This window comes from Myotis yumanensis, unplaced genomic scaffold (assembly GCF_028538775.1).
Source record: "Myotis yumanensis isolate MYYU_CA2020_CCGP unplaced genomic scaffold, mMyoYum1.0.hap1 SCAF_12, whole genome shotgun sequence".
Lineage (NCBI taxonomy): Eukaryota > Metazoa > Chordata > Mammalia > Chiroptera > Vespertilionidae > Myotis > Myotis yumanensis.
The window spans coordinates 9020208-9041338 of NW_027223763.1; the positions used below are offsets into that span (position 1 = coordinate 9020208).

The 21131-nt window shown below is 36.8% G+C and overlaps 1 protein-coding gene across 4 annotated transcripts in view; it reads left to right on the forward strand.

The window, feature by feature from the left end:
- STRBP (spermatid perinuclear RNA binding protein) overlaps nucleotides 1–21131 on the forward strand; it is a 132927-nt gene that overhangs the window by 80231 nt on the left and 31565 nt on the right. For all 4 annotated transcript variants that reach the window (XM_070430722.1, XM_070430723.1, XM_070430724.1 and 1 more), the window contains exons 4-10: nucleotides 279–444; nucleotides 4501–4645; nucleotides 12074–12165; nucleotides 12672–12767; nucleotides 13882–13993; nucleotides 14636–14733; nucleotides 14961–15072. In XM_070430722.1, coding sequence (XP_070286823.1) covers nucleotides 279–444; nucleotides 4501–4645; nucleotides 12074–12165; nucleotides 12672–12767; nucleotides 13882–13993; nucleotides 14636–14733; nucleotides 14961–15072 — 821 coding nt within the window. The remainder of the gene's footprint in view (nucleotides 1–278; nucleotides 445–4500; nucleotides 4646–12073; nucleotides 12166–12671; nucleotides 12768–13881; nucleotides 13994–14635; nucleotides 14734–14960; nucleotides 15073–21131) is intronic.

Genomic DNA, 21131 nt, shown 5'->3' on the forward strand with positions numbered 1-21131 from the left:
AAAAGTGTTTAAGATCGAGATGCAGTATTTTGTATTTTCCTGAGCAATATAGATGTGATGAAAAATTTTTAAATCTTTTGTCTGAAATATGCTCCCTAATGATTTCTTGGGGAAGGTTGATACTATATGAGCCTTAAATTGCAGACTTAATTTTATGGAATTTTGGATATCTGGATTTATATACTCCCTTTCACATGGATAGCCAGAAAACCAAGTAATGATTAAGTTTTAGTCAGGAAATAGGTTGTAAAAATAATCATTCAGACTTTTATTTTTAGGGATCAAGGTGGTCGGACATTGTGTGGTGTCATGAGAATTGGCCTGGTTGCAAAAGGCTTGCTGATTAAAGATGATATGGACTTGGAGCTGGTTTTAATGTGCAAAGACAAACCCACAGAGACCCTGTTAAATACAGTCAAAGATAATCTTCCTATTCAGATTCAGGTGAGTACAGTTTAATTGCACCTCTAGGATAATTTGTAAAAAGGTGAAAATAGGTAGTGACCTTGAATTCAATAACAAGAAATCGGTAATAGTAAAGGGTACAAACAAAAGGAATGTTGCTTCTCTGGATCAATGACTCATCCATCACATATAAAGCAAATTTCTGGTGATGAGTACTCTGGATATATTTATCAAGTTAAGATGGCTGTTAAGGTACAGTCTTAAAATTTTCAGGTGTGTCTTGTTGAGAGCCTTCCTGTTGTACAGACCAGGTCTCTCAGCATTGTGAAACTCTTGGAAGGGTTAGTATATTGCAGAAAAGAATTGAAAGATAAAAAAGAGCTGAGGCAACTGGAGACTTGCATAGATGGTAATATTTAATATCGAAGACTCATTTAATTTAACAGTCACCCACTCATTCTTTTAATGCAAAGTCACTGTTAATTTCTTGTTTCCAAACCTTTTTTACCTGGTGATGCATTCAGAAAATTTTAATGTAGCATACTTCCTGGAGGATGCTGCTGAAGGCTGAAAGCTCCCCAGGGCTGAAGGCAACCCTAGGACCACGCTGCTACCTACTCTGAGGACCAGTGCATCACTAATTGGGAAGCCATGATCACTTTTCAGTTTCAGATATGTTATTGTGGTATTATTAGATTGTGGCTTTTTGATGATTTCATATCAGTTAGTCCTTATATCCATGTCAAATAAATATATACCAGTCTACAAGGTACAAACTTTGAATTGTTGAATGTTCTCTTCGTTGGTTTTTACTAGTAATTTGTATTTCTTCTAAAGAGCTCCCCCCCCCTTTAAGTAATAGGAATTTTAAGCTTGCTTTTTAATTCGCTTTGTTAGTAGATCACTTTCTTTCATTTTCACCAACTAGTTGTCAAAACCATCTTTCTGGTTTTTAAATCTAGCATTCTTAACAGTCAAATTGTATTACTTGTTGACATATTCCCCTATATTAATTTTTGGAGCATCTGCTTTATCATTCTTTCTTAGATCTTAACATAATTTTTTAAGTGACTGTATAAACATTTGGCTTTTCCATTTTTGATTCTGATGAAATGTTTCTGGTCTTTTTAGGGTTAAATTTATTTCTTTAAAAAATTTTTTTAAAGCCCTTTGTGATCATTTGGAGAGGGAAAGTGGCAAGCAACAGGAAATACATAAAGTTTTAAGAAACAGAAAGCTCAATAACGGGTTTCTGGCTAACTATACTTTTTGTCATTAGAATGTTAATAAAATTCCTCTTGTTTCCGTTATTTTTTATATTGCTTTAAAATTTAATCTATATTTCTGCTTTTAGTATAGTGAATATTGTACACTTAAATCTATAATGAAGTAATAATAAAATGGGTGGTTATATTAAAGTCTTTTTCAACCATTTCATCCCCCTTTCCGTTTCCTTTAGTGAGTCCTGTTATGAGAGTGGTCATATTCCTCATGTGTTAGGGTGGAAAAAGATTTGAGAAACCAGTGCTGTAATGAATCAGAGTTCTTAACTCTGAAAGTCTATCACATTTTTCTGGTATTGAAGATACAGGAGATTGGGCCAAGCTTCAGTTTGCATTAATAGAGCTTTCTCTGTGCAGACCACAACTGTGTGAACAGCATTTTTTCCCTTTCCTGAGGAGGGTGTGTGTGTGTCTTTATTTCTGGGCACCACAGTTTTAAAATGCTCTTCTTGAGCAAGCAAGTGTTCAAGGGAGGGAGCAAGAGAGAGGGCAGGCTGTGTAAACCAGTTCAGATTTAAAGTGATTGGGGCTTTTTAGTCAAGAGAAGACTAAACAAGACTCAAATAGCTTTAGGTCTATAAAGGGCTTCTTGGAGAAAGTTAAAAGAGGCCTGAACTGCCCTAACCAGTTTGACTCAGTGGATAGAGCGTCGGCCTGCGGACTGAAGGGTCCCAGGTTCGATTCCGGTCAAGGGCATGTACCTTGGTTGCGGGCACATCCCCAGTAGGAAGTGTGCAGGAGGCAGCTGATCGATGTTTCTCTCTCATCGATGTTTCTAACTCTCTATCCCTCTCCCTTCCTCTCTGTAAAAAATCAATAAAATATATTTTAAAAAAGGAGGCCTGAACTATGAAGACCAATAATGAAAATTATGAGAAACATTTCAATTGAATATAGCCAATGAAGCTATCCAGTGGTGAAACCAGCTGCTTTGTGTGATGGTTAGATCCATTACTATAGGTGCTGGGTAAAGGTACCCACATAAAATGGGGATGTAATTGTACATCCCTCTCATTAGATTGTATACATGTTCACACACATGTGCCCAAATATATACATATAAGTTACACACACATTATTATTACTATTACTAATGTTTCAGAAAATCATTTTAAGGATGATTTCTACTTTTACTCACTGCTTCCCCCTTGTTTTTTTGGTATTTGTGTTGAAAACTAATTTCTTATCATCTTATTTTTTTATGAGTTTAAAAATCTTTTTCTTTTTTTAAGCACTTACCATAGTAAAACTTTCAGTTAGCTAAGTACCTTAATTAATTGAGGTTGTACTGTACCTTTTCTCTCCACATTTTTTTCCTAAGGTGATTTTAGAACTTACATGAGCAAGAAGGGAGGAGAAGAATGACCCAAACCAGAAATCACTTATAATTAGTCTAATGCAAGGGTGGGGAACTTTTTTTTCTGCTAAAGGCCATTTGGATAGTTATAACATCATCCACAGGCCATACATAATTATCAGTTTAAAAATTAGCTGCTATATTTAGTCAAACATTTAATTAACTCACCCTTAATGCCTTGGCAGGGCCGGACCAAATGATTTTTCAGGCCTTACACGGCCCCTCGGGCTGGGCATTCTCCACCCCTGGTCTAGTCCAGAACTTAACACCATATGCTTATTACTTTGGATCTGTCTTATGGTGATCTGCATGAATAATTGAAAAATTTAGTTTGACTCATTCTCTGATGGACATCTTTAATGTTCTTATAGTGGCAAAATGAGTGTGAGCAGTTTTCTGCTTTTTCTTTATATTCTAGTTCTGTTTTTTCCAGTTACTCTGTGGCCTTTCCCTTCCTTGGCTCCCTCTATTCAAAAGTAGATAATGAATTTTCTACTTTCTATCATTTTTTGAAATGTTTAATGGTAAAATGCTATTTTTATGTAAGTGGCTCTGAGTTCTTTTAATGTGCAATGATGAGCAGAAACCCAGTAGTGTTTTCATTTACCTATTTATATCAGATAATAGGTACTAAATTTCGACCTCCAAGAAAGGTCCTGTGTAATAAAATATATATATATATATATATGTGTGTGTGTGTGTGTGTGTGTATTATAATACATTAAATACAACTTATGTGATTCTAATTGGTGATTATTTTGTGGAAGGTTCCTAAATTGCATATAGTTGCATATTGAAAGAAGCAGTATACATTTATTTCCCTGTGGGTGTCCGATAATTTGTCCCATAGTGATGGGCCTCACGGGAATGATCTCTGAGACCTATAGTTAGAGAAGGGAAGTTACTTGTTTATACTATTTTTGTTGTTGTTGCTTAGTGACTGTAGAGATTCTTATTCATTCTTGATTCTCTTTAGAAATCTATATAATCTTATATAAAAGTCTACATAATCTTAAATTTGTAAGTCCCTGGTAAGTAGGAGTTCCTTTTTAGGCTGTCCTATCAAAAAATGTATTGGTTTAGAGAGCATTCCCAGCGATTTATTTTTCTACAGTAGTTCTCTGTAATAATGTAAAAAACCAGTAATTTACTGTTTATAATATAATGATGCTGTTGCTATTTTACATTCAAATATTACAAAGAATGAATTGAAATACTGTGTATAATTGTATAGAGAGTTGACATTGTGGTTGCTTTTTGAGGGATGGAGAAAGGATTTGCTGATAAGTTGGAAGGAGAGAGAAATGTTATCCCTAAAGAACTAGTTAAAGACTTTATTCACTCTCTTGGCACAGTATTACTAGTAGTTAATAACACTTGGAAATTAAGGGACAATCATTCATTTTTTGAAAATTTAATCTAAATTGGATGTTTTGAAATCTTTGTGACTTTCAGAAACTCACAGAAGAGAAATATGAAGTGGAACAATGTGTAGATGAGGCATCTATTATAATTCGGAATACAAAAGAGCCCACACTAACTTTGAAGGTGATACTTACTTCCCCTCTAATTAGGGATGAATTGGAGAAAAAGGATGGAGGTACATACACATATATTTTTATTTTGTTTTGTTCATGAAAGACCTCTTTAGTGCTATGTTAACTATGCTTTATAGATTTATGAAATAACTGTCTTCATTTGTTTATGCCATTCATAGTATTTTAAACAGCTTTGTTTCTACATAAATCACTATTTTGCAAAAATGTATATATTTGAAATATAAAATATGTTGAGAAACTTGTGCTTACCATGTTGGTCATAACTAATTTTATACTCTTTTGGCGTTATGGTATTGCATTGTGATTGCTGTCGTTCAACCTATTTGGTAGAGTTGGCTATTAGGTCTGACTCTAGGATTAAATGTGGACCAAACAATATTTTCATATTTATTCAGTTGTTAAAATTACTCATTTGTACATTGCTCTTGACTTCTATTAACTATATATAACCTTATAAGATTTATGCTTTACCTAATTGCCCATATGTAGATATGTTTTATAATGTAAGATATAAATTGGGGGATTGAATTTTTAAAATTAACCTTTAGTAAGTTTTTTTTCTAGGAGGTTTGTGATCCTGTTAACATTTTGATTATGATGTATGTGGGAATCATGCCTTAAACTAACTTTCTTCTGAAGTTAAAAAAAATTCCTGTATGGCATGTCATCCTTGTAAAAGTAGAGTGAGAAACCTATTCAGTTTTGAGAAGTAATGATGGAGCCGAACTTCTTTTTCTGGTGTTTTTATTCTGTCAAGTTAGCTTGTTTCCGCCTCTCAGTTCTGTCCCCACAAACTTGACCTGTGATATTTCTCCTGTGTCAGACCTTTGACCAACCGCCCTCTCTCTGTCATGACAATTTAGAGGCAGTCCAGCCTGTCTGGGCCAATGGAGACTTTCTATTGCTCCTTTTCATCACTAGACATTTAACAAGTCCCATTGCTTACCCCCCTACCTGAAATGCCAGTGCAGTAAGAAATATTGGTCAGTTTCTTAATTAATTTCACGTTTGACGGTAAAGGTAGACAAAGACATTTACCAGTCATGTTAGAACTTTGAGTTTTGGCAGACATGTGATAGACTCCTTTTAAAAAGTTTTTGGGGTAACAAAAATCAGCTATACCAAACCCAACAATCTAAACTAGATACATTTATGAGTTATAGTTTAAATTAAAAGTGCATCCAATCTATAATTGGGTTTATGCATGTACTGTTTTTTTGCTATATATAGTGTCTCTAACACCTCTGAAGAACCAATCTTAAATGGCTTAATTTCTTTAACAGCTTTTCAGTTCACCATTAACTGTAGAACTATAAAATGATTTCTGAAGTATCAAGATAATTCTGTTAATTCTGGTAAGCTGTGTTCTACTTGACACCCCTAGTGTAAAACTAACCATTTTTAAGTAGAGTTATAATTATAGGTATTTTTAAAAATTATTTGAGTATAGAGAGATGAGAACAAGACTGCAGTTGCCAACAGCGATATTAATTCTATGTTTGCTTGTAGCTGTAGGCGTCCCTTCCATTACCTCTTTGAAAATATTAAGACAACATCAGACTTCTTTTTTCCCATGGTTTTGTGTACTTACATGGGGTTTTGTCATAGTTTTCAGTGATACCCTTAAGCTTAGTCTGTTGCTTTAATTTTTTTAATTTCTGTTTGGGGAAACTGAAAACAGATTCTTGTATTGCATCCTCACCAGAAAACTAGTTATGGGATGGAACTTGTGGTAAAATAGGAGAGTCAGTGTTTGTTCAAGATGTCTGGGTTACTGAAGGATCCCAAGACCTTTTAAGGGCTGACTTCCATTAGTTGGTGTTAACATAGTTGGTGTGGGATCAGGGAAAGTGAAAGAATCAGCTTGGCTCCGATGTTTTATACATGTTACTTCCTCTTCTTTTGAATGGCAGGCAGATTTGCTTTGCTGTTGTCCTCAACCTCCTAGCCCTTTTGACTCACTTGTTATCTCTTCCAGTTTGCTCATTTTGTTTAACCTGGGTTTTGTCAAATACAGTTTTTTTTCCTTATGTGTGCTAGAAGTTTTGTGTATTCCTGGGAAAATTTGAGGATCCGGCATAACTGAGTATTTGAGACCTAGGCTGTAGGTCTTGATTCCTTATACTAGACAGCTCCTCCCTCTGATGCAGGTCTTCCCAGCTGTAGGGGGCGAAAGCACAAGATTATTAAGGTTCCAGGAATTTCTAAGGCTGATAAATTTCCCTTTAAAAATAATCTCCACTTGTTTCCTTTCTCAAAGTTACAAGTACATGGAACATATTTCAAAGAGTATTTTTCTGTAGAATTTCAACTTCTCCCCTTCCCACAAAACAGACTATTTTATATATATATATATTTCACATTTTTCTCTTCCTTGTCTTCACCTGGTACATATTTGGGTAAAATCTAAAAAAGGGGATAAAGTGTAGTTGAGAGCAGAGAGAACTGGGACAGCTGAGGGCATTACACTTGACCTCCTTAGGTCCACTTCTTTACCTATTTCAGGTCACTACTTACATTTCCATATTCTAACCCTTTACCTGAAGGTCCTATAGAATAACCCTTCCCCTTTACTACATGCTTCCTGCTAAAAAGCACAGACCTTGGTGTCTGGCAATCAGTTGTTCGATTCTTAATTCCATTAGTTACTATTTCTGTGTGACCTTGTGGTAGATTTCTTAATTTAAAAATGTGGATAATAAATACTTCAGAAAGTTGTTTGAGGTTAAATGAAAAAGTTTATGTAATGTGACCTATACAATACTCAGCACAAAGTAGTTGCTCAGTAAATAGTGGTAGCTTATGAAAAAGATTCATAACACAAGCTTACCTACTCAAATTGCCTTGAGCTCACAGTGATAATAATGTGTACATAATGGGTCTGAAGAACTGAACCTAAAGCCCCATTGAAGTGCAGCATTGGAATCAGTAATTTGTACTTGCTACAGTGCTAATGGCTTGCGTATTATATAGCTTATGATTTATTGAGGGAAGGTATCTTTTTCTCTACCCCTATCCTGTCCCCCTAGCACCTAGGATGGTACCTAATACATAGTAGGCAATTTAAGAAAATCTGTCCAATGAATTTTTGTAGCCAGCATATTGTTTGATTAAATAGGACTGTCTAGTACAGTGGTTCTCAACCTTCTTGCCCTTTAAATACAGTTCCTCATATTGTGACCCAACCATAAAATTATTTTTGTTGCTACTTCATAACTGTAATGTTGCTACCGTTATGAATCATAATGTAAATATCTGATATGCAGGATGGTCTTAGGTGACCCCTGAAAAGGTCGTTCGACCGCCAAAGGGTTCGCGACCCACAGGTTGAGAACCGCTGGTCTAGTATGTAAGAAGCATTAACATTGGGCAAGTCAGAATTCAAGCTCTGTCAGGGTATAAAATAACTTAACTGTTTTATTAGCAGTTTTTCATATGACTCATTTTAACCCTCAGAACAGCTCTCTTGGGTAGATAATTGCCCTGTTTTATAAATGAGAAAGTATCACAGTGGACCCAGCTCTTATAAGTCCATTGTGCTGTCCATTGCTGTCAAGGATGAGTGTAGGAGCGTCTTAGCTGATTTGGTTATTCTGAGCATCACACAGTCTCAGCTTCTTTTGGTGTTTGTGATTTTAAACAAGCAGTTTGTTTGCTATGAGGGTAATAAATCAACTGTTTATTCCATTTACAATGCAGTTTGAAACCAGGTGGACAGGGAAACGACGGAGTTGTGTGGCTTAGGTTAAGACAACCCCCTGCCCTTGGTATTGGGGAGATTTTTAGGGGCTCACAGAGAGGTTGCCCAAGAGTCCCTTTTCACATATCAGCGCCAGTGTAAACTTCCGGTGCATCTTGACAAACGTTCACTGGCACACGTCCTGCTAGGTGAAGGTACTAGATTCTTACAATCCAGAAATCACACCTGGGATTATAATGATGCTGCAGGCTTTATTTTCCTGCCTTTTCCAGTTGCTAGATCTAAAATCTGGTGCAAACTTTGAGCCGTTACCTTTCCAGTGGCCAACTGTCTACTAAGGCATTGAAAAAAAAAAAGTTCTATCGAGCGACATTTCTACCAGAAATTAGGAAAACAGTCTCTCTGATCTCCCTTAGTGCTGCGTTTACATGTGTACGTTATTGTGGCTTGATGTTTTGCGTGGATAGCGGTTTGAAGCATAATGTCTGCTCTCCACAGAGCCTCAAGGAATTGAGAGAAGGGGCTGCTAGCATATTTTCAGGCTAACCAGAACATTCTATTGGCACGTACTCAGTAGCTCAGCTTCACCCATATTGTCAAGGAGGCCTTCATGACGACCCAGCTCAATTATTTCACCTTTGAAGAGCCCAGGTTCCAGACATATGACTCCTGTTTACAGTCATGTTCTGGCTTTTCTCTATCCAGTGTCCAGGCTAGTGTTTTTGTTAATGGGAAGAGAGTTAGCATGCATGTATGAATTGAGAGAAACTGACCAACATTTCCTGTAGTATAGTGTGTTTCTGGTCACTGATCTAACCTCTAACCAAAATAAAGTTCAGCACAATAGGCTTCTTTTCCAGTGCTTCCATTGTTCAGAATGCTTTGTGTAGCTTCATGCCCTGATGCCAGGTTACTGAGCAATAAATTTTTACAAGCTGTTTGTTTTTTTGTGTGTGTTTTTTTTATGGTTTTGGGGGGCATTTTTGTCACTCCCCATGCCCATTCCCCATACTATTTCTTTTCTTTTCTTTCTTTCTTTTTCTTTTTTTAAATTCCAATTCTATTTCTTAATTAGTTTTACTGTTCAATGTAGGAAAAAATGAAATGTCTCACAGTTCCATTGTTTCTAATTTAAAGACTCCAAGTTGCCTTTTATCAGAAAAGCTTTGCTTCCCCACAAAAATGAAACACTTGTATTGAAGTGTGTTAAAAAATGTTAAACTTGAAGTTCTGCTATTAGAAGTAGTGGTGTTTTTCCAGCAGCAATTCTATGATTGCCACATTAAGTAATTTATTTTTCTCAATGAATGAAAATATATAAAACTATATGTTATTCATATATAAAGGAAATAGGGAAGCAGGGCTTACAGGTACTGGTTACCATATGAATGAATTCACATGGTTTTAAAATAAGAAACTTTGAGGAAGATAACATGAGATGAATTTCCTCTACTGTGTCCCACCTCATGAATATTAAAACATTTTGGATCTTTTGACATTTTGACTATCAGAGCAGGAAGAAACATAGCCATTCTGATGGTGATGTGAATGGGAATCTGGTGCAAGTCTTCTGTTCACTGCCTGCTCCTCCATCTTGTCTTAGTGGAAACTGTTGCCTCCAAATGTTGACTGTCTGTAGCAAGCTGATGCCTCTGTTGTTGTTTTTTTTTAAAGAAGAGTTCGTGGTTGTAATCTGACTTTTGGGATGAAATAATTTATCTTCATATTTTTGCCATTGTCCCCCTTTAAAAATATGTTTTGTAATGAGCATGAGATGTTATTTCCAAGTTCTGACCATTGGACAAAAGTACCAGAAAGTTCAAAGAGAGTTTTGGTTTGCCTTGTATTTTCCTATCCAAACTTCCTCTGCCTCCCTTCTCTCTTGCATTACCCCGTCCCCCTTCCCAACTCCTACTTGGTAAGATGATAAACTAAAACTAAGCTTGCCTCATTCTTAGAGATTGAGATTTTAAAAAATAAGTACAGCCCATACCTTCTTTGGGGATTACATTACTTAGCAGTCAGTCAACCTTTGTCATGTCTAACTTTTAAGAGATTCTAATCATTCATTTATAGTAGTTTGTTTGATCTGGTATATGAGCTTTATGCAGATGCTTGCATTGACCACAGTTAAACATTTTGACATAACATTAAAACGAGTTAGTTGTATGTTTGTGTCATTATAAAGACAAAATTGAGCAAGTCCAGGAATTAGATCACCTATGAAGTGAAAATCCATAGTATATTTGTTTATGGTTATAAATGAATCCACATTTACACTTTTTGAGGCTGCCCAATTTTTGAATAAAAGGGGGTAGTGAAATAAGGCCCTGTGTTGTGAATTTGTTGGCAGAGGTTAATGTGAATCAATGCAAATATCTGGTGTAAAGCTCACCGGGTCAGAAAATAAGTGTGTAGCACTTCAGCCTTTAGAATGTTGCAACCTATAGAATAGCGGTCGCCAACCTTTCAGACCTAATGGACCACCAGTGGTCCTCGGACCACCGATTGGTGACCTCTGCTATAGAAAACCCCAATTTTTCCTCTGAAAGATTTGTTTTCTGGGCATTATGCCTTCAGTTTTAGTTAATGGCAAGATACCAATTAGAATATATGTCATAATGGAATCCTGTAAATGAGGAAACCAAAAATTATCAGTTATCTGCCTCTTATTTAAAAATATTTACATTGTATCAATTAGCCCATACAGCATACTACCAATTCTCATTATTATGATAATGCTAGGAAGAAGTATTGGTGGACTTTCCTACATCTAAAAGTTCTTAAAGGAGAATGGTGAATCTGACTTCATTGGGCTAGACAAAATTTCTCCCCAAAAAACATTTGTAGTTTTTCTTTGCATTTAAATAATGCACCAAGTCTTCAAAAAGTTGAAATCCCACTCAGTAATAGCTTAGAGGGAATATATTTGGCTCTTAAACTTGGATTTAGTATCATGTGACATTTTCTCAAGTGTGGATATTTTTCATTAATCACATGTTTGAATTCTTAATTTTGCTGCTTTGGGCCCTCTAATCCAAATTTAAAATGTTAAGGCAAGTCAAATAGCTGTAATTAGATAGTATTCTTTGCTGCCTTTAAAAAATTTATATAATTTAGAATTGAAATGTATTTCAGTGTTTTTCATTTTTGTAGTTTTGATAATTTTGGCTTAGAAAAGAAATAATGAGGGAACTCCAATGTGACCCTTGAACAGTTTTCATCAATGGGGTAAAGTTTCTGTTAATGGCTATCTTGTTGGATAAGTTCATTTAGTTGTAAAAAAATAAAATTGCTATACGCAATGTATTCGTAGTATATCTCAAATTGATTATATAAAAGAGCCCCAGTTTTCCTTAAGAATTAAGATTCCTTCTATAAAAAATAGTTATAATTACTATTAGTCCCAGATTTGCACTCTTTGCACCCAGCCAAAGGAACAAGTGCTATGTACCTATTTTGTGCCCTTTGATGTTATATGTGCTTAGATCCCAGATTGTATGTAGCAGTGATCATTGATTTGTTTACTGATTGAATGCCTTTGTGCTCCTGTTTACTTGTGCACAGAATGGCTCTGATGACTTTTTACTTAAGTAATCATAGTGCATGTAACTTTAAAAAAACAGCTAAACCAAATCATGAAATCTTCTGGGAGTCTTATTAGTTAACTCAAATGCTGCTCTTTTAAAAAAATTTTATTGTTTGGTAATTTGACAGGAACTCCTTGGTCAAATTGTATGTCTCTCTCTCTATCCCATTTTTCCATTAGAAAAGGTTGCGATGAAAGATCCTCCAGACTTATTGGACAGGCAGAAATGCCTGAATGCCTTGGCGTCTCTTCGACATGCCAAATGGTTTCAGGTTGGCTCTTTGTTTTTATCTTACTGTTGATATAGCCTTGCATAGGTTTCATACTTGCCACTTAGTGATTTCTGTGTAAATTATAACGTGGGGTATTCTACCTTATAGGGTTATAAAAGTAAATGAGTTAATTTAGGTAAAATGCCTAGTATGGCTTCTACTATATAGTTGATGTTTAATTATAATATAATCCTTTTCAGTTTAGCACTCTGAATTTCAATTCATGGCTTATAAAATACAAACATGGGCGAGAAAAGTGAAAACTTAAGATAGTGGCCCAGAATGGTGTGTTGTCATGAGGCTATAAAAGCAATTTTAATAGTATGCTTCCTTTACTTTAAAACCTGCCGTTCTGAATTATAATTTTACTTTATTTTTTAAATTTGTTTGACAACTGATTATGATTGACTAATTAGTATTCACTTTAAAGAGCCTATCCATGATCAGTGTGCTTAAATGAAGAATGGATTTCAACAAGGATATTGGAATCACTTTGTTTGTTTTAGGCAAGGGCAAATGGATTAAAATCGTGTGTCATTGTCCTTCGTATTCTGCGTGATTTGTGCAACAGAGTCCCCACATGGGCACCATTAAAAGGATGGGTAAGTACTTAAATACAGTTAAAAGCAAATTCTGAAGTAAAGTCAGAGAAAATCCTGTAGAAATTACATATTACTCTGAAATAGCTGTATTCTGAGTTAGCTGAAGTATGCATTGCCTATTTTTGTTTTGGAAAAAAATTATGCATCTTTTCATATGAATTTGTTTTTATGTATGTAACATGTCTCTTTTACCTTATCATAATTCATGTTATAGAGCCTGAGATTTTTTCTCTGACAAAAAGCCTCTATATCTTTTAGAAGTGAATGTCTTTCTGCACTTTGCTCTGCACTATTCACTACTGCCCATGAAAGCTCCTTGACTGTCACATTGCTCTTTCAGTGCTGCTTCCATTTTTAAAAAAATAAATATATATATTGATTGATTGATTGATTTCAGAGAGGAAGGGAGAGGGAGAGAGAGAGAGAGAAATGTCAGTGATGAGAGAGAACCATTGATGGGCTGCTTCCTGCACGCTCCCTATTGGGGATCGAGCCCACAAACTAGACATGTGCCCTGACCAGGAATCAAATTGTGACCTCATGGTGCATGGGTCAACACTCAACCACTGAGCAACATTGGCCGGATTAAAGGGTCATTTTAAATTAGTCTAGCAATTATAACTTTCATATAGTATCATCAGTTTTTAATTTATTAAATATAGAGATTTGGTCCTTCATTTATTCTAATTGTAGTACTTGAGGCAGGCTGTCTAAAATGAAGTCTTATTGTGGTTTAAGTGTTTCCTAGGTTATGTGGGAGATAGGGTTGGGTTTGAATATTGATTAGTTATTAGCTATTACTAACTTACATGAAGGCTTGTTATATTTTTATTAAATCAGTTAAGTGACCACAATTTCTTAAGTGATCTTTTCAGGGTAACTCAAGTTTTATAACAGAATGTCTTCTGAATATATTATCTCAAAAATGGTAGATTTAAAAACACTAGCTGGGTTAAAGGTTAATAAACAAAGGGGAAAAGTTAATTGAGTCCTAAATCATAAATGGACTTTCATGGTTTTGGCCTTCATTGTAGATAGAAATGTCAGCTCACATTTAACTGGAATCCTTTTAACACTTGATGCATGTACTAATTTGTAATTTAATATCTTCTAGCCACTAGAGCTTATATGTGAAAAGTCTATAGGTACTTGTAATAGACCTTTGGGCGCTGGGGAGGCCTTGAGACGAGTAATGGAGTGTTTGGCATCTGGAATACTACTTCCTGGTAAGGGTTTCAAACTCTGGAGGCAGAAGAATCAGAAAAATCACATTTTGATTTATTTTTCTAAATCCTTATTAAATTTATCCTCTGCACCAGAAAGTGATATATAGGAGTTGTTTTACTTGGAATTTTAGCAAATAGGAAAATAGGATATCTGTATGTTGAAATATAAAACTGTTTCAATAAATGTAATTTATGTTTTATATATACTAACATAAATGGTACTAATAAGATATTGTGTCTGCTATGAATTTGCTTTACCTTGGGCTCTGAATTTGAAAATGCAGATGTTTGGTTAAAATGTATTAAGTTCACTCTGTTTGCACTCTGGTGTTTAATTTGGAAACATTAAATTTGGTTTTATTTTCTATATGTAATCCCTTTAAAGATTTGGGATGATTTATCATGCTGTGTCTAAATTCTCAGAGTAAGACCAAATGTTGACCTTAGATATATGTGACTTCCAGTAAAATGAGGACATTTAGGTGCTAACATATATAAAATGAGAGTGTCCTTTGTAATCCATTTGATTAAGCAGATGTAGTTTCTCAGTTTTTTTCCCCCTCTATTCCCTTTTTCTCTGTTTATTGAATTCTAAACTCAGTTCTAAGTGGTACTTGTGTCTTTCTTTTGCCTTTGCCAAAGGGGGTCCTGGTCTTCATGATCCTTGTGAGCGAGACCCAACAGATGCTCTGAGCTATATGACCATCCAGCAAAAAGAAGATATTACCCATAGTGCCCAGGTAGAAGATGGAGCACATCACTATGATCTATTAGAGGGATATTATCACTTTAGTTTCTGAGTTTTTCTATTTAAACACTATTTTCTTGCCTATTGTTAAGGGGACTTTTCCATCATAACTTTAGCGTTAAATGAATAGTCTTTTTAGCTAGATGTTCTAAGGGCTTTATAAAAGGGCTTTATAAATGGCTGTTGAAATGTGAATAACTATAATCTTTTGTTCTTCAGCATGCACTGAGACTGTCAGCCTTTGGCCAGATTTATAAAGTGCTGGAGATGGACCCCCTTCCGTCTAGTAAGCCTTTTCAAAAATACTCCTGGTCAGTTACTGATAAAGAAGGTGAGTGTAAAAGTGTTTTTATTGATGTTGGGCATGGGCAGTGGTAGAGATGATTATGGGGTGCATCTCTTATTAGAGGTGAGGGAATTTAATAATTGTTGATGTTAACTAGACTTATTGTGGGATCATTTCACAGTATAGACAAATGTGGAATCATTGTATTGTACACCTGAACCTAATATAATGTCTCAATTATACCCTAATTTAAACAAATTGTTAATCCAAGTCATGCATAAGGATTTTTATTGCTTTTGCCCCCTGACTTTCTGCTTTTCTGTCCCATCAATGACATCAGCTTGCTGTTATTTACTCTTATTAGTGATGAACTCAGTTGACTATGTTGGCCAGATTCCCTTACTGCATAGATGTAGGGACCATACTTTGAGAATCTCTGGTCTAAGAGAAGAGGTAAGCCATAAACTAGGAGATGATGTTATCACTGTACTTGGAACTGTTACTTAACCAAGAAAGAGAAAACAAATATAAAGGAAAAGTATATTGAAAATTCCAGGAGTATCTTCCATTTGTACTAGTCTGTTTGAGTTTCAGCAGAAAGGGCATAGATTTTGGGGTCAGTATTGCCTGGGTTCTAGTCATAGCCCCACTCTTAACTAGCTTTAGGTCTTGAGCAATGAGTTTGCTTTTGTCCTAGGGATGATACCCCGCTTTATTGGCTATGGACAGATTAAGATGCCTGACTCAGTTCCTCGAATACAGCAGACTCAAATATGAATCCACTTACGCTCCTCGTTATGCCTCAAAAAATATCCCCTCCCCCCCTTATCTCCTGTTATATTAGAAGGTAGGATGTTTGACACCAGTTATTCCTCACCAGACTACCAGCCCTTGACCTCAGACCCAGTTTCCTCAGTTTTCCACCCAGATGTCTAACAGCCATCTCAAACTTAAGATGTCTAAAATCCAAAAATCTGTCCTTATGCTACCTTTGATCTGCTCTTTCCAGCCACTGGAAACTCTATCCTTCTATGTGCTCAGGCAAAAACCTTTATCCTTGAATCCTCTCTTTCTTTCCTTCATATCCAAATCATCAACAAATCCTGTCTGTTTTATGTTCAAAGTATCTCCAGCATTCAGCTATTTCTTTAACTTCTTCACTATTGCCATCCTGGCCTAAGCTGCCATCATCTCTCAACTGGGATGTAACTTCTCTATCTTGGTCTTTCTGCTTCTGACCTTGCCCCATTTGTCTGTTCTCAACAAGCAATAATTCTTTTTCCCCTTAATTTTTCATCTTAAAATCAGACTCAAAGGAAGTTGCCTATTTAGCACGGAGAGTTCCCATGTACCCTTTAGTCAATTTCTCCTACTAGTTACATCTTATATTCTAGTACTGTACAACACGCATGTCAAACTCGACATAAGTGGGCTGCATGCCTCGCCAGCCGCGAGTTTGACATGCTTGCTGTACAATATCAAAAGCAAGAACTTGACATTGATACCATGTGTATGTATATGTTTTATGCCATTTTATTACATGTGTAGATTTGTGAAACCACCTTCACAATCAAGATACAGAACTATTCCGTCTTCCACATACTGCCCCTTTATAGTCACACCCGCTTCTTTCTTCTTAATCATCCCTAAACCCTGGAAACCACTGACTTTCCTTTATACTTTTGTCACTTCAAGGAGTTATACAGTATGTGATCTTTTGAGATCTCCCCTTTTTTGTTTACTTATTCTTCTAATTACTGAAGAGTATGTCAGTTTCCCTCTGTTGTGGATTGTCTAGTCCCCTCCCATCCCCCAGTGTAATGTCCTTATGGCCTGTCCAAGTTGTTGCACGTGTCATTAGATTTATTGCTGAGTAGTATTCTGTGGCATTGGATGAGCCAGACTTTGTTTAACTGTGCATCTGTTGTAGGGAATTTGTTTGTTTCCAGTTTGGGTTATCACAAATAAAGTTGGTATGAGCAATCTTGCATAGGTTTTGTAAGCAAATCCTGTTTGTGTGTTAGATTGGCCAGCAGTTTTCCTTTGTTATAATGTTTTGCCTCTAAGATTATGTTGGTCTCATAAACTGAGTTGGAGATTGTCCCTTCCTTTTTTGTTCCTTGTAGGAGTTTGCATAAGATTGATGTTATTTTTTCCTTAAATGCTTGCAAGAATTTATTATTGAAGCCATTTGAGCACTTGGTTTTCTTTGTGGGAGGGTTTTAAATTATGGATCAAATTTACTAAGTAGGTATGAGAGTTTTGGTAAATTTTTTTTTTCTACGAATTTATCCATTTCATCTAAATTTTAAAATAGTTTTATAAATTTACCTTCTTTGGGTGTCATTTGCTATTTTTCCTTTAAGCCCAGATTTATGTGTATAGTACACGCTTTTTTGGGGGCGGGGGGAGGGATGGTATAGCCAAGGTGGAAATTTATTAAAGAACAAGTACAGACTCCCACATGGGGAGGGGGAAAGAGTCCCTAGTACACGCTTTTGACATTAGTATCTTTATTATCACTAGGTTAAAACTATCTTTTATTTTCCCTTATTATCAGTTCTTTGACACATGAGCTATTTAATACACACACACACATATACATATAAATTTATTTATTTTTTTTGGTTACTCTTCACCTGAGGATATTTTTTCTGTTGATTTTTAGACAGAGTAGAAGGGAGGGGAAGAGACAGAGAGAGAAACATTGATGTGAGAGAGACACATCAATGGTTGCCTCCCACACACCCACCTGGAATCGAACCCGGGACTCTTCAGTCCACAGGCTGATGCTCTATACACTGAGCAAAACCACCTAGGCTATTTAATACATTTTTATTGATTTCAGAGAGGAAGGGAGAGGGAGAGAGAGATAAAAACATCAATGATGAGAGAGAATCATTGATAGACGGTCTTCCCTGCATGCCCCCCTACTGGGGATCGAGGCCGCAACGCAGGCATGTGCTCTGAACGGGAATCGAACCATGACCTCCTGGTTACTGAGTCTACACTCAAAAAACTTAACGTCGGAAACCAGGATGGCAGCATAGGTAAACACCGGAGTTTGCTGCCTCGAACAACCACTTCAAAAATACAACTAAAAGACAGAACGGACATCACCCAGAGCCACAGGAAGGCTGGCTGAGGAGAGATTCTTCAACTAGAAGGAAAGAGAACAGCATACCAAGACTCAGAGGAGGCGCAGTGTGGAAAATACAAAGCGGTTGCTGGGGTTCTGAGAAGCAGAGCCTCTGGGAACGGGACTGAGAGCAGCCATAACTGCTCCCTCCGCCCTCCCTGTTGATCCCGTGCGACCCGCCCCGCCCAAGCCCTGCGCAGAGCCATTTGCCGGATAGCCTCAGGCAAAGGCTAGATTAGCACCTCTCCAGAGGACAGAAGTTTTCCCACTGCAGACACAGCTGATTCTCACAGCCAGTTGGCCTGGAGGTCAAATCCCTCTAGTATTAACTACAACAATCAAGGCTTAACTACAACAAGACTGTGCACAAAGACCACTAGGGGGTGCACCAAGAAAGCGTAAAAAATGCTGAGACAAAGAAACAGGACAAAACTATCAAGGGAGGATATTGAGTTCAGAACCACACTTTTAAGGTCTCTCAAGAACTGTCTAGAAGCTGCCGATAAACTTATTGAGATCTACAAGAAATCTAATGAGACCCTCGATGCTGTGATAAAGAACCAACTAGAAATTCAGCATACATGGACTGAAATAAAGAATATTATACAGACTCCCAACAGCAGACCAGAGGAGCGTAAGAATCAAGTCAAAGATTTGAAATGCGAAGAAGCAAAAAACACCCAACCAGAAAAGCAAAATGAAAAAAGAACCCGAAAATACGAAGATAGTGTAAGGAGCCTCTGGGACAGCTTCAAACGTACCAACATCAGAATTATAGGGGTACCAGAAGATGAGAGAGAGCAAGATATTGAAAACCTATTTGAAGAAATAATGACAGAAAACTTCCCCTATCTGGTGAAAGAAATAGACTTACAGGTCCAGGAAGCGCAGAGAACCCCAAACAAAAGGAATCCAAAGAGGACCACACCAAGACACATCATAATTAAAATGCCAAGAGCAAAAGACAAAGAGAGAATCTTAAAAGCAGCAAGAGAAAGAAACTCAGTTACCTATAAGGGAGTACCCATACGACTGTCAGCTGATTTCTCAACAGAAACTTTGCAGGCCAGAAGGGAGTGGCAAGAAATATTCAAAGTGATGAATGCCAAGAACCTACAACCAAGATTACTTTATCCAGCAAAGCTATCATTCAGAATTGAAGGTCAGATAAAGAGCTTCACAGATAAGGAAAAGCTAAAGGAGTTCATCACCTCCAAACAGTATTATATGAAATGCTGAAAGGTATCCTTTAAGAAGAGGAAGAAGGAAGAAAAAGGTAAAGATACAAATTATGAACAACAAATATGCATCTATCAACAAATGAATCTAAGAATCAAGTGAATAAATAATCTGAGGAACAGAATGAACTGTTGATTATAATAGAATCAGGGACATAGAAAGGGAATGGACTGACTATTCTCGGGGGGGGGGGGGGAAGGGGTGTGGGAGATGCGGGAAGAGACTGGGCAAAAATCGTGCACCTATGGATGAGGACTGGGTGGGGAGTGAGGGCGGAGGGTGGGGTGGGAGCTGGAAGGAGGGGAGTTATGGGGGAGGGGGGGAAGAGGAACAAATGTAATAATCTGAACAATAAAGATTTAATTAAAAAAAAAACTTAACATCTATAAGAATAAAGAATATTCTTTATTCTTTGTTGTCATTGCTTAATTTCCAGACAGGAAAGGATTTTTTAGTTACCACTTTATATTTGAGTTCCCACTTATTCTACTATAATCTGAGAACATGTTTTGTTTGATTTCTATCCTTTGATTTTTTTTTTGAGACTTGTTTTATGTTCCAGTACTTAGTCAGTTTTTGTAAATGATTCTGTCTGAAAAATTATATACGTTTTGCAGTTGTTGGTCCGAATGTTCTTTATGAACATTTTGCAGTACATTTGTTCGTTGTGCTGTTCAGATCTTGTACACCTATTCTATAGTTTTGTTTACTTGTTCTTCTGATTACTGGAAGAGTATGTCAGTTTCCCTCTGTTGTGGATTGTCTAGTTCCACTTGCAGGTCTATTTGTTCTTAATTTATATTATATTTTCCATTTTTATAATTTTGGATCTTTTATAGTTTCAGATTTTCTTCCAGAAATTCTTCTAGTTTTTATTTTTTACTTTTAAATTTCTTTAGCATACTGATTATTCTTTTTAATAAAGTTTGTTTTTGAAAGCTCCATCATCTGGGTCTCTTTTGGTTCTGTTTCTGTTGTCTGCTCCTTCCTTGATTTTTGATCATAATATCTTGTCTTCTTATGTGCCTGGTTATTGTAAATGCTGGAGACTTAAAATGAAAAAATTGTGGAGAATTTAAAGGCTAGAGTAATACTATCTTTCCCCAGGGCAGATTTATACCTGTTTCTGGGAGATGGTTAGTGACTTTGGCAATCCTGGGTCATTTTAATGTAATCAGGGAAGAAGGTAATTTGAAGTTAGGCTTCAGTCCTCATGAGAGCCACAGTGGGGGGAGATTCAACAGGCCTTCCCTTGGCAGTCCTCACACTTCAGTTTTTACCCCCACAATCCTTACTGGCTGTTTCTGGACTTGGAAGATGCCCCTACAGCAGTGGTCGGCAAACTGCGGCTCGTGAGCCACATGTGGCTCTTTGGCCCCTTGAGTGTGGCTCTTCCACAAAATACCACGTACGTGCGCGATTGAAACTTCGTGGCCCATGCACAGAAGTCGGTTTTCGGCCTGGGCGAGTCTATTTTGAAGAAGTAGCGTTAGAAGAAGTGGGGGGTGTCGGGTCCATCAGGCGATGGGAGACGTGGCACAGGCACAGGCGGGCCGCAGGATACGGATACGCAGCGCGAGGGAGGCTCGCGATTCATGCAGGAGTTGAGTGAGCCAGTCGGTCAGCAGTCTCAGTGCAGTGGTTAGTGCTAGTCGCGTCCGCAAATTGCGCGCGGGTGACAAAAGTACCTACTCGAAGCATAAATTTACCTGTATTTTTCCAACCA